The 14,965-nt window shown below is 37.3% G+C and overlaps 1 protein-coding gene across 3 annotated transcripts in view; it reads right to left on the bottom strand.

Annotated features, from left to right (window-relative positions):
- Nucleotides 1-6,099: 6,099 nt before the first annotated feature.
- The window catches only part of LOC115227479 (long-chain fatty acid transport protein 6-like), a 100,395-nt gene continuing 91,529 nt past the window's right edge, over nt 6,100-14,965 (bottom strand). The window contains exon 12 of one of the 3 annotated variants that reach the window (XM_036500712.1): nt 6,100-6,232. In XM_036500712.1, the coding sequence (XP_036356605.1) occupies nt 6,210-6,232 (23 nt within the window). In that variant the 3' untranslated portion in view covers nt 6,100-6,209. The remainder of the gene's footprint in view (nt 6,233-14,965) is intronic. The other 2 variants (XM_036500711.1, XM_036500710.1) reach the window with 2 other exon arrangements.

The following is a 14,965-nucleotide window of genomic DNA, read 5'->3' as shown; positions in this document are numbered from 1 at the left end:
TGGTGATTATGATAACTGAAATGTAAAAATCCCTGGGAAATGTTGTATACAACATTTCTAAAAATAGCCAAACAATTACTGCTTTGGCCCGGGTCAAAATCCAGGTCTCTTGACATGACCGACAAACCATGATGCCTAAACCAAATACCAATCAACTTAAGTAATTTAGTGAAGCTATACATTAATTGGTCAGAATACAATTTGCAAAACTTAACATCCTGGAGCCTATATGAATGTTTTTAAGGCACACATTTTAGCCATCTCACTACAGTTGTCAATTGTAAAACATGACTGTCACCGCTACTACACAAACCTGAAGATTGCATGAAAGTACAAGTTCAGTCAGGTGACATATTTAATATTCTTTCATTCCATTATTTTCTAAGATTATAAATAAAACATGAAAATAAGACAAAGTTGCAATTCCTTTGATTCATATATTCTTCTCTACACAATTGTACACACCCATCTGTATACACACTTACACACATTCAAATATACTCATGCATGTGTGTCTGTAGACCATCCCTTTTATCTTTCTTACCTTATCTCTGCTTGATATTGATATTTCTCTTCAGCTCATTTCCATCCTTGCCCAGCACTCACTACATTCACCTTTATCCACATCTCTCCTCGCATTTTTATGAAATTACACCTTTTTCTTCTCCTCCTCCTCCTGATCCACTGTCCATTTCTTTTATGCTCACCTTTTTGTACCTTGAGAGTTTGGTCTTGTACATTATTACTAATAATCTTAGCTTCTTTCCAGTTTCTCCCACTCACCCATATGTAAGTAAAGTAGCCACGTATCTCCTCTATTCCCCCCTTCAATAATGGTCTGAAACTAGTAGTTCTTGGGATTTAAATTTGGCGAGTTTGGAGGCCAAAAATTTGGCGTTACCTGATCGTAAAGATTGTGTGACATCCATTCTTAGGCTTTATGGGCTTTGTGAAACGTAAATGCTCTTCCACTGCATACCTCATCCATCCAGGGATTAACAACTGTCTTTAGGACCATGACATTAATTCCGAGACTCTGTGGAGAGATGTGAGCCACCACGACATGACCTTCATTGCTCATCACTCCTAAAACCACTCAAGGTGTTGGAACCACTTTGGGACATCAGAAGGATCTGCACATGATCCTCTGTCATTTCTCTTGTTAGAGTTTTGGTCTTGATTGAAGATTTTCATATCAGAGAAGAATCAAAGCATGCCATGTTTGTCAGCATTTTTAACCTTGCTAAGTAACTACTTGGCTGATAGCCAGATCCATCTTACACATGATAGCAGCTGTTTGACATCATCTTCATCATCATTGTTTTATGTCCGCTTTCCATGCTGGTATGGATTGAACGGTTTGACTGAGGACTGGTGAGCCGGAGGCTACGCCAGGCTCAATCTGATCTGGCAGAGTTTCTACAGCTGGATGCCCTTCCTAATGCTGACCACTCTGAGAGTGTAGTGGGTGCTTTTATGTGCCACCAGATCGAGGGCCAGTCAGGCAGTTCTGTCAACGAACATGCTTCAAAGGTGTTTTTACGTGCTACCTGCACGGGAGCCAGTCTGGCGGCACTGGCAATGACCACGCTCAAATGTTGTTTTTCACGTGCCACCAGCACATATGCTGGCAATGATCACACTCAGATGGTGCTTTTCATGTGTCACCGGCACGGGAGCCAATCCGTGGCCCTGACAATGATCACGCTCAGATGTGCTCTTAATGTTCCACTGGCTCGAGTGCCACTCAGGCAGTACAACACCACAAATCAGCAATGCTCAAGTACTGTATGAGTGCATGCAGAACAGTTTCACTACTTTGCTTGTGTCTTGGGCTGGCAGCACTACTTTGTCTATCGAATCTATTCCAAACCAGCCTTGCCCCTCTAGCATCATTGTCAGGGAATTATCCATGGATCCTGGCTGGAAAGTCCTCTTTCATTGATACCCAGATTTCCCCAAGGATGTCAATGCTTATACCCACTACTAATCCTCAACGGGACACTATGGTGGAACATCCACAGATTGCATTGCAAAACTGGTGGAGGGCTGTGAGCTCCTGATGATACTTGAGATATCAGACACCCAGCCTCAGTCTATGGTTGATCCAGGACTGCAGCTTTGCCAAAGAGATGAGCTGCAGTGAAGTGTATATCATAGTAATAAAGATTACTTCTTACAAAAGCACACTGTAAGGGGTTTGTATATTACGTTAAACCCAGTATTTCATTGATACATATTTTATTGGGTCCTTCTGGATGAGTTGAATCTAAGTTGAGCTTGGCAGGATTTGAACTCAGAGACTTAGGGCCAGAAAGATCTAGTATGGAAAAGGAGGCTGTGGAAACTCAAAGATCCTTTAAACGGACAGAGACTTAGAGATATCCTTAATGAGGCCTTTGATGAGATGGAGGGAGAAATAGAGATAAATGACATAGAGAACGACTGGAAGTTCCCATGGGGCAATCTATGAAGGGCAACAGACAGGGGACAGGTCTGGAAAGAGTAGAAAAGAGTGGGTAGCAAAGAATCTTATCAGAGGGCTAAAAGGGGGGCTAGACATCAGGACAAAGAAAGTTTCCCTCATGTGAGTCCAATAGAGGGACCAGCTGTCCTAGTGGACAGTAGTATGGTAGTTAAGAAGATGAAAATTAGGAAAGCCCCTGGTCCATCTGGAATCCTGGCTGAGATGTTCAAAATATCTGGTAAGTCAATCAGGTCATTCAGGAAGGTGTTCTACTCAAGGATTGGCATAGCAGCATTATTGTTAGCTGCTACAAGGGTAAGGGTGATGCTTTAGATAGAAGCAATTATAGAGGCATCAAACACCTGGACCAGGTGGTGGAAATTAGAGAGAGAGAGTCATAGCCCAATTAATTAGGGGAGCAGAATTAGGTTAGACAAAATGCAGTTACGCTTTGTCCAGGGAAGAAGCACTACTGACACTATTTTCATAGTCAGGCCACTACAAGAGAAGTGCTTAGCTAAGAATAAGCCATTATGCTTGGTATTTGTTGATCTAGAGAAAGTCTTCAATAGTGTTATGTGATATAGTGGACTGTGAAGAGGCCAGGGATGGATGAGTGGTTGGTAAAAGCTGTCCAGGCCATGTACAAAGACACATAAAAAGCACCTGTGCAGTACCATGGAAAAATTCCCATGTGTTGCCACATAATAGCACCCATGCAGTGCCATATAAAAGCATCTCTGTGGTGCCTCATAAAAGCATGGGCATCCAGCCGTAGAACCCATGCCAAATCAGGCTGGAGCCTGATGCAGCTCTCCAGCTTGCCAGCTCTGGTCAAACCGTCCAACCCATGCCAGCATGGACAACTGACGCTAAATGATGATGATGATGATCTGTAATTACTACAAACAACCATTTTGTCCAACACTAATAATTCTGTCAGTCTACTGCTTCAATTATATTAAGAATTCACTGGGATGGCCATGGAACCCAGAATGGGCTTTCACTAAGCTGACCTGTTTTCTGGCACACATTGAGGCCCAACTTGTCACTCATTACCAATCCTCCACCCCGCTTCTTTATCCAGCAACAGCTTTAATCCTTTCACTTTACTCTCAACTTCACATTTATATTCTCCCAGATGTGATAACTTCTTGGACATCACTGTATCTATTAAGCATTTCAGCCCCTCCTCTCTTCAACAAATCCACTGATGGCCACTCCTTTGATTTTACTTCATCCACCCACTGCTCATACCATCTCTGCCAACCCCTTTTCACAATTCCTTAATCAGCATGTCTGTTATCCAGGTAACACCAAATAATCCTCTACTTCACACCACTTACATTCACCCACCAATCTATCGCCAACTGCCTTTCTGTATTCCTCACCATTTCCTGCTTTGACCACCTTCACTGCAACATCCAATGGCACTTTTGTCTCTTATAATCTGACTTTGCTACTTCCCACTTCTGGAATGGTCTCTCCTTTCCTTCACAAGTGGCCTCTATCTTCATGATTTTCCAATCCACCCTCCGAATCCTTTGCTTGCTTCCTCTTCAGATGCAAGAGCTGTCCTAACATCACACTTTCCCTACCCCCACCTCCTCATCTTTTTTTCTGACACATTTCTCATTTAGCCAATTCCTATGTTGTATTATATATTAGAAAAATAAGGCAGAATTAACAGGTTGATGTCTAACATAAGAACTACAACCTTTAAACCATCATTTCAATTGTCATAGACATTCCCACGTCTTTCTACTGAAGTCTCTTTACACTATGGATCCATCACTTTTTCATAGCATAATAACAAACTGATTTTTGTTTCCAGTAAGCTACCCTGCAAGAATTAACAACTATCTGTTGTTTCATAACATGGCCTCTCCCCACACCCTATAAACAGCCTCTCTCTATTTCACGTCTCCTTCTGTCCTTCTCTCACATGATCCAGCTCTTCTAGCCTTTATGCATCCACATGACATTGCATCCCCCATTTGTTACCCCTACACACACAAGCTCACACATCAAACTCTTCACCCATTATCTTCCTTTCACTGAATCTCTATTCAACCAAGAAACCCATTTCAGTTTTAACACTTCTAATCGCCATTCTTTTGCGTTTTTCATTCATTGTAGAACCATTTTATTTTCCCCTTGTTTTCTCCTTTCTCTGTCTCTTGATGAAGGACTTGCTACCCCAAAACGTTAGACCCTCTTCTCTTCCTTACTGTGTATTCCTGCTTGTTTTGTTCCTGAAATCTTGATGCATCTGATCCCACTTCTTGTGCAAACACAGTTTACATCAACTAAACACTATGGAATTCCTTCTTCATTTTGAACTTGGCAGTTCAGAATCATGTCTTCTTTATTGTTAACTAAAACCTCATTCTCTGCTCAATTTACCTTGAGATGTTTGTGTTTAAAGTTTCTTCTCAAGAACTATCAATATAGAAGGGCTGTGATAAGCACCTGGCTGCATGCTAAATTCCTCATTGAATATTTTGCTGACTGAATCTTGATACAGCTTGTAGGAACTCTGTGAGAAATGTTATCAGGTGGAACAAAGTGAGTCAGGGATGAGGGAATTCCTGTCAACATTCAAAGGGTTATGAATTTTTTTTAGCTTTTAGGGAGGGACTAGTCAGATATTCACGGGGCTTTTTTTCGGTTCACCAGACTTCTCTTTTAGCCTTCATCTTTAACTCGCAAACCCTTCACCTACACTAAGTTCCTTTAGCAACCACCAGACTATAAGGATGGGATATGCTGTCAAAGGCCTTTTCCCCTTGGTTCTGTAACAGCTGCTGCTCTTTCTGTGGTTGTTTCATTATGAACAAAGTCATGTTCTAGCACGTTCTGCAGTTTAAGCATAATGGGGCAGTGGTGGTGGGGCGAGAGAAGTTAAGAAGTTCATTTTGTAATGACCACATGGTTGCAAACTTGACCAATATGTTAATTAATTCAGTAGACAAAAACTATGTGAATACCCATCATGTGTGTGTGTGTTTATATGGAGACCTGTCCATCTCAGCAAAAATGAGGCTCTAAGACCTTATTGCTTATGTCTATGCTCCTGACTGAATTTGTCTTTATCAAACCTTTTCCCGACAACCTATCTGTCATCCATGACACTATTCACTCAGCTGCCATCATCATCATCATCATGGGAGCAGAACTGCATTTATTTCATCCCCTTTTCATGCTCTCCTCACCCATCCTGCATTCTCAATATCGTTTCTTACACTTCTTCATTTCTACCCCAACAATGTCAATCCTCTGGAATTCCTTCTCCGTAATTGCATTTCCTGCAATCATTGACTTAAAGATGTTTGACCCTTTTGTTACGAACCCACCTGAGGCTGCCACTTGCTTCTATGACAACAAACTTCCTGTTCTAAGGTGATCCACATTAAAGTCTTCCATCAAAATTTCGTGTAAATCTATGCCCTAAAATGTAAGCTGAACAAAGACAATCCATGTAAAGGGGACAGATACTGCACCTTCTTCCCAATTAGGCAATAAAAAATAAAACAGAACTTATTTCACTTTAATTGTCAAAAAGAATTGGATCTGGCAAAGAATCACACACAAAAGAACTCTTTCTTAAAAATATAGCATCTTTTATTTCAAAAGAGTAATTCATTTGGTACATTTATTGATAAAATGAAAATTGATCTTCAAATTTATTTGACTCCATGAACGCTGGAAAAGATTTTTTTATTGTATTTTAAATCCTGGATTATCCGTTTTCTTTGAACAATCCTGAATTAGCAAATAAACATAGAATGGTTTTTGGAGATGTTAATGAAAAATACAATGATGACAGCTGGAAGTACAACAAAGATGAAGAAATCCAAACTTGATGACATATTCTTGAAACAAACGGGTGACAAGATGACCAAGAAGCTAAAAAGAGTAAAATTTGAAACAATCGAAAAATTTCTTTTCCAAGAATTATTTCTAAAAAGTTAATATTGAACAGCTTGGCTAAGAAATGGGGGTGGGTGGGTGATGGGTACACACATATATATATATATATATACACACACTCATATATTCGGAGTGTGGGATTACTAACACATTTCAACTATTTCTATCAATTTCTCATTTTTTTTTTTTTACACTATTTCAACATTTCACATTTTTATGTGAGACAAGTTTTTGTGGAGATGTTCTCCCCTAATCGCATTTGGCCACTGGCTGGGCCGACAGACAATGATTATGTTCAATGTGTTACTCTAACATCACAGAGATGATGGTTAATATGGGAATTTTAATGCTCCAGCATGATGAGTCAAGAGAATGCTATGTGGTTGCTTGACATGCTAGGAATAGTAGCCAAATGTTCCTCATTACATCCTACTGTCTTTGAAAAGGAAGGACACATTGGATGTTGTAGTTGCAGATACACTGTGATTGAAGTGTTAAAAAGCTGGAATACCTTTGATCATATGTCTATTTAACCAGGACTGACCTGTGGTTAAACAACATGACTTCAGGATGAGTTTTCTCTTGTTCAGCATTGGTTTCTACACAAGAGACTAAAACATGTGATTCTGAATCTGTTCGGTTTACAGAAGGCCAACGAGATAGCCTTGATGTGGATAACTATAAAAAGATGGGAGAGTCATGGGTAGAGAGCTTTTCATCAAATGTTGGCTGGATGATGGTTGACCTCAAAGTAAACATTATCAATTTTCAGAAGATTGTTGATGATAAATCAAGTTTGGCTGACATTGGGATCAATGCCAGATTAAAGATTCAGACTTTGAAGACAATGATCTTTGTTGAAATATTGGAAATAATTTGGTTTGGAACCAAAGGAATTTTATTTAGATTAACAACTGAAAAATACAAATTTAAAATAATTTTACATTGTGTGTGTGTTTGTGTGTTTGTGTGTGTGTGTGTGTGTGGTGTGTGTGTGTGTGTGTGTGTGTGGTGTGTGTGTGTGTGTACGCCAGGCAGGCGTCCATTTGTTCTACGGAAGTGAGTAAACTGAGAATGAAGAAATGTTTTTGCATTATGGTGCTCCATGTTGAAGGCAAGAATTACAGGAGCATAATGTAGGGGAGGTGTGTGTTGAGGGCAGTGAACCAAGCCAAATACATCTGGTGAATAAGATATTGTATTCAGGACCAAAATCCAGAAAACAAAGCCATTTTTTCTACTTCCTGTCCACTTTAGTTGTGAAGAAGTCACTTGGTTTGTTATTTCCATTAATCATGCAGAATTGTCTTTGGGCGGTTTTATGATTTAAATAATTTGGCCAGAATATCCTCGATAATGTTCAACAGTCAGAGTTGAGAGCCTGTAGATACATCAGAGATAGAGAGAAACGTTGGAGTTTTAGAGTTGACAGATACAGCACCAGTTATTGCCCTTAGATATTCTGATAGCCAAAGTTACCTCCCTCTCCAATCAGCACTACAGAAGGAATGGGTGAACCGGGACAATGTATACTACTGCAACGTTGGAGATGCTACTAAATATATATATATATATATATATATATATATATATATATATATATAATATATATATATAATGCAGAGTAAATAGGTTTATAGCATGAAAGTCGTCGTTTCAACAAATATCGAAGGAGGTTTAAGAAAGGCCATCGTCATCAGCATTGATAATGTGCTGCATGTGGACGATGATGAGAGAAAGACTTGAAGGAATTGGTGTGCTGAGCTATTACGGAATTTGGACGGACAAATGTTTACCATTTTCAGTGCTGCAGAATAACTTCAGTTGTCAGAGCTGACGTCATTTAATCTCACCAAAGCTTTTCTTATTATTTACATTTCAAAAAGAAGAAACACAAGTAAATTTTGCTCTTTCACTTGCTGCAGTATGAATTTGCAGCTAGTGAGACGACGTAGAAAAGTGCAGAATTACTAAGATCACCAAATATTGTAACAGTGTTATCATGGAATATTCCACTGCAGAAATTTTGTTCCCTATTTCAAAGAGAGATTAAGGAAGTTTGACACTTTAATGTTTAATTCCTGAGTAAATGGAACCACAGACAAGAAAAGTAGAAATGTTGGCCAATTAAATAGTCAACAAATAAATTCCACCACTTGATTTATGTAATAAATAAAATTACCAAATGTGAAGAATTTCAGAGAAAATCAGAGGAGTTCCACAAATGATCTTCTGAAAACTAAGATCTTAATGGCAACATCTCAAGCAATTTATAGAAACAGGTTGTTTATCTCAAGTCTCCCAGAATTTAAGTGATTTGATGAGAAGAAAATATTTCTTGCTTTAAAATTCTAAAAGAATTTCCAAAACAAGTAACTCTTGATGATGATACAAATAAGACAAGGCTGGCCTGGTTTCTTTGACAACAGACTCTTTGCAGACTGATGCCCTATTTTTCAGTCGCTGGGTTGAGATTTCATGAGAAATTGTGGTTATTCCAAAGACATTAAAAGCATCTACTGCAGGATAGACTCAGAGTACAGAGACATCAATGACATGTGGCCAGCAAATGATGAAATATAAAATTGGCTTTATTGCTACTATTGCTAGCAGCAGCCTCATTTGCTTAGACTGAAGATAATGAGCCAACAAGAAACGCTACATGGTCATTTGACCTGACAAAAATAACAGCCAAATCTTCATATCAAATCGTGTCTTAAAAAAAATACAACACTGGATAAAAGTCATGGGTAGGAATAAAAGAGAGCTGGATGGATGGTGATGGCCAAAATGCTTTGATCATAAGTATGCTTGATAGGGGCAGACTTTGGGTTAAACAACATAGTGAGCATACATGCAAAGTAGAGGAGCTGATATAGAAAAAGAAAAACAAACAAACAAAGCAATGCCTTTTCGTTCTGTTTGTGAGATTGAATCTGAAAGAGTCTTGTACAAGTTTGAAGTGAAGAGAATAAGCATGAAGACATCGATTTCAAGAAAAACTGACAACTGGAAAGAATGAAGAGTTTTTAGTGATTTGATGGGAATCTGTTGCAACAGCTAATTCCTAAATTCCTGCGAAACAAGGCATCAGCCACAAGAAAATGCAAGAATTTCTTATTTGGAAATTTAGCTAGAAATGATGTGATTCTAGTCTTTCTCAAGAGCAATACCAATACAAGGGGTGTAAATTGATTCCACGTAAGAATTTTACATCAAGTTTACTGCTTTTCTATGAGAGTCACTAGATTTGGAGAGGGGGGGGATGTCCCTCACCATTGGTGGGTGATCTCATGTAAATATATTTATGAAATAACATTAGTGTAATCTATTAGCAATTGGCTACCCTGGCCTCGTAGTGGGTGGTGAATGCAAGGAAGAATAAACTTCAGTTGATCTACAGTGAATCTAGAGGCCACGTAAAAAGAGTGAACGGTTGTGTAGGAGAGCATTGGTTGCAGATTGAGTGAGGAGTGTGACAATGGTGGGAGTTGTGGAATAATTTAGTAAAACAGACATGAAATAGAGGAATTAATGAAAGAATGTTAATGAGATCCCATTTCAAAAGAATAATTAGGGATTAAACTCAGTTTGAAGAAAGCAAATCTAATCAGGATATAAATGAGAGTAAACAAAAATGTTGTGGTTTGAGATAATTCAAATATTTGACTCATCTTATCCAGACCAGACATCCAAATGTGTAAGATATGTGCTTTGATTGTCATCAAGTAAACTGCTTATTGTTTTCATAACGAGATAAATTACTCAGAATGTGATATGCAAAAGTACAAAATAAATATAAAAAATGCAAACTTTCAGATGGTTAAGAAATGTCTGATACACTGAACCTTACTTACATTTTAATTAAATTTTAATTGAATAATAAACGAGACAGAATCTTACTTGTTTCTGCTCTGAATAGAGTCTTTCTTAAATGTCAGGCAGCACTTTTAAAGACAATGTTTTTAAATTTGATTCTCACACAAAAAGTAAGATTTTTCAGAAAAGAAAAGCCACTATCAGTTATTTGAAATGGTAAATAAATTTCATGATTTTATTTAAAAAAAAAAACGATTTCAGAAATAGTGTCCTAATGTAACAAATCTCTCTCTCTCTCTCCAGACTATTGCCCTATAACAGTGATGACATTACAAAAGAAAGGGGATTGTTCTTATAATGGGGACGGGGTTGTTACAAGTTAAATATCTGTCTTGGCTGAATTTTATACCTGCAAAAATTGCTGCTCTGAAAATAAATATTAAAGAAAAAAATAGATACAACCATGTTTGGTGTAAGGGGGAAATAGCTATTATTGTAAAATGGCATTTCGATTTTAAAGAATCACAGAAGAAAGTGAACAAGTTCAGAGAAATTCTGTAGAAAACTGCAAACTATGATTAAGTCTAAGCTTGAGTCAAATATGGAGTAATCACCATTTGTTGATGAATTTTTTTTTCCATACTGGCATGGTTGGATGGTTTAAGAGGAGCCACATTAGGGTTTATTGTTTTGATATCGGTTCCACTGCTGGATGCTCTTCTCAATAGGAACCACTTAGCAGAGGGAACTGGGTGCTTTTCATGTGGCACCAGCACCAGTGCTTTTCACTAAATGCTACCATATTTAATATGGCCAGTAGAGTATCTGGAATTAGTGTATCTAGATGAAGGAAATATGGTTCAAAACATGGGCAGCTGAGACAACACGAAATTCATTGAAATGAATTGATGTAGCAGGATGTTAACTAAATAATGTGATAAGTAGAAGGATAGATTGAGCTTGAGAAGATAGGGGCAATAACTCTGAACCTGTTTCTGTCTGATTAGACTGCTTTAGGTAATACTGTAAGGGAAGGACAATCTGACCTTTAGTAGACATGACGGGAGAGGAACAACTCTGGTCAAAGTTCAGTGTTCCATTCATGTGTGTACTAGATCAATGGTTTGTGAGGAATACACACACACATTGGATAATTATATATTTTGATGTGACAAAAAAGAAAAAAAGAGGAATTCTAAAAAGTGGGTTTGATGACGTAAGTGTTTGACAGCATTGAGGCCTTACTAGATACTGGACCTTGTTTTAGGGGTTACTTGACATCATTTAATGAAAGTCACTTATTTTCTTAATAATAGTCTTTCCTCAAAAACATTCGTTCAGAGATTAAGAATGAAACATTCCAGCATTTTCTGCAAAGTGATGGTGCATGTCGTTTCAGTCATTTTTTGGTCAAATGAATCAACCGGTTTTGTGTCTTTTAAAGCCTGGTACTTCTATCAGTCTCTTTTGCTGAACCACTAAGTTACAGAGACATCAACACCAGCTGTCAAGCAGTGCTGGGAGACAAACACAAAAACACACACATTAATATCAAACAGTGAGAATGAGTGCTCAACATTGGTAGATATTTTTTCTTTGTGGGTTATGCCCACATGTGTATCCCTTTGTAGTGTTTGACTAGTTCCTCCTATGAAAGCCACTTCTATGAGTACAGGTCTTGTTGGAATTCAGTAATAGAAATAGAAAACTATGTTCAGTTGGAAAGGGTCTTATTGGATGTCAAGGTACTTCACTAAAATGGGCTCTCATTCAGCTGGGATGCCTTGCTAAAAACCATTTATAATCTGAGGGAAGACAGCACTGATTCTCAAGAAAATTAGGCATGAACACTGCAATTTTCCGTGATCTATTTTCATTGGTAGCTGTGCCTAATTTTAGTTTTGATGAGGCCTTTGTTTATAGAAAGTTTGCAGGGAGAGACGTGTTAAGACACTTTCCCTCAAATGGTTTCTTGGAAAATTATGAAATATTTTTTTATTTTGTGGGGCCCTAAATTTGTAGTTTGTGTTTAAGTCTGACAATGGACATCACCTCTCACTTAAATCAGTGCCAAAGACAATGAGTAAATGTGTTTTATAAACAAATTGAAATGTTTGAGGAAGAAATCTCACAAATGCCAAATTTTCATATTTTCCTTTCAGTCTAAATTGGTTTTGAATTTTGGTGCAAGGCTTGTATTTTTGGTGGGAGGGTGTAAATCAATTACATTGACCCCCAGTGCTCAACTGGTACTTAATTTATCAACTCTGAAGGGATAAAAGGTAAAGTTGAACCGTGGCAGAATTTGAACTTGGTATGTAAAGTCAGATGAAATGCGACTAAACATTTTGGCTGGTGTGCTAACGATTCTGCCAGTTGGCCACTTCTGGAAATATATTACACTGATGTACAGACATGACACTGTTATATATAACAGATGACCCCCCAACCTGCAATCATTATTTGGAAGTATTATTAAAAAAAAATTAATTCAAATTAGTCATGAAGTCTACATTGTTGCTTGTCTTGCTAGAAATAACAGCTATTTCTCCCTTAAATCAAACCATAACATCTCAAAAAGAAGTGAGTCTAGAGTGTAAAATGTCTGCAAAAAAAAAAAAAGGAGGGGATGGTCATAGTTGGAGTTCTTATGACAGATCATCTCCGTTAAGGTTGACCTGGACATAAACATCTTTAAATTAGATAATGAGTGGAACACAGCAACAATTAACTGTAAGTCTGAGTTAATTATTTTGTTAATTTATCAGCTTAATGTTGTTGCTAATTAAATACTCAATATAATTGTTAATCACTCAAAATAGTTAATTAAATACCCAGCCTGGAATTAATTAAGGAGTTACTCCACTTTCTCAATGTAGCACCCCCCCCCCACACACACATATCTTCAAACTTATGGTATTAAAGAGAGCTTATAGTCACAATGAAAGCATCGTTTGAAAAAATGTTTCTTTAATGAGAATCGAACAACAGCACCTGTACGATGACATTTTGTTGGATTATTTTGGATTTCAACAGCAATCAAATAATTTAGAGAGAGAGAGAGGTGATAGAAAGAGAAGTTAAAGATTTTTTTAAAGTAATTAGTTTTAAATGAGTTCACAGAAAGAAAGTTAAGTGTTTATACAAGAGTCAACTCTCACACCTGTACACACACACACAATAAAAAAGATAAAAAAAGATATACAATATAAATTACTATAAACTCAATCATTTATAAAGAATTAAATCTTAGTATTAATTGTTTATTATAAAAATATTTATATATTTCTCTTTATTAAAAAAGAAAAAAAAATTCTTTTGATAAAAATCTTAAGATTGGCATGGAGAGTGGAACATTCAGTAAATGGTTTAGATTTTGTAAAAATTCTGGTGCTGAAAAAAGTTTTTGACAAAGTGAACATTTTGATTTCGACTTGTTTTTGTAATTCTTTAATTATTTTACAATTTGATGCTAACCAAACATTTTGGATTCAGGGAACTTAACAGCCACAAGTCAGAGAGTGCAATACTAACCCAGAACAAACTTAAATATCCATACATGTGCACACACACACACTCTGAGTGTAAAAGACTAATCAATGGTCTATTCTGTTTGTCTGAGAGTTCACTGTTAACAACAACAACAACAACAACACTTGTATGAATGATTTTAAAATGAACATCTCTCAATGGAACACACAAAACGGTTTATCCTTTTGTTTGTTTCAGTCAGGAGACTGTGGCCATGCTGGGGCACTGCCTTGAAGAATTTTTCAGTCAGAGAAGTCGACTCCAGTACTTATTTTCTGTTTTTAATGCCTCCAGTACTTATTCTATCAGTCTCTTTGCACTGAACTGCTAAGTTATGGGGATGTAAACAAACCAACACTATCTGTCAAGCGTTGGTGGAGGACAAACACACACATACATGTGTATACAATGGGTTTCTTTCAGTTTCCATCTACCAAATGTATTTGCAAGGCTTTGGTTGGCCCAAGGCTACAGTAGAAGACACTTGCCCAAGGTGCCACATGATGGGACTGATCCTGGAACCATGTGGCTGGAAAGCAAGCTACTTACCACACAGCCACTCCTGCACCTAATTTAATCAGAAGATAACACGGATAATCCAATTGCACTAATCTTCTCATTATTAGTTTATAAGATTATTAATTAGTTTAATTACTGCATGTCTGTCTCTTGTGATTGGATCACTGTCCCACAAGGAGAGAGTCCTCTGCTGCTGTTCCTACTTGGCTGCCATCACTAACTATTTTAATTCAGTCATCAATGATGCTTCAACAGATGTGGGCAGAATTCCGTAATATTTCTCAAACCATGTCATTTCATTCATTTGAGACAATAACGATTCACTGTTAATTATAAACAATGACCATTTCTCACAGGTCATTAACATTTTAGTGCTTATCTCGTCTGTTGCTTCAGCTAAGGATTAAGAGCATATAATCTACACCCCTTTCAACTATATATATACACGTGTGTGTGTGTGTGTGTGTGAATACAGACGGGGGAAATAAATATTCGTACATGTCAATATTCTTAATTTAGTTTCTAATGAACATAAATGGGATCTACCAATGCCATATTTGCATACACATGCATAAACTAAGAATATGCGAAAGAAACTAATAAATTATAGTAACTAAGGAATTTATATACAATTATAAATATTTAGGGGTGAAAAAAGTATTTGTACAGAACATAAATAACTGATAATTCTGATTT

The sequence above is a fragment of the Octopus sinensis genome, linkage group LG2 (assembly GCF_006345805.1).
Source record: "Octopus sinensis linkage group LG2, ASM634580v1, whole genome shotgun sequence".
Lineage (NCBI taxonomy): Eukaryota > Metazoa > Mollusca > Cephalopoda > Octopoda > Octopodidae > Octopus > Octopus sinensis.
Note: the sequence above shows the minus strand (reverse complement) of the source record. Positions and strands in the feature narration are given on the sequence as shown.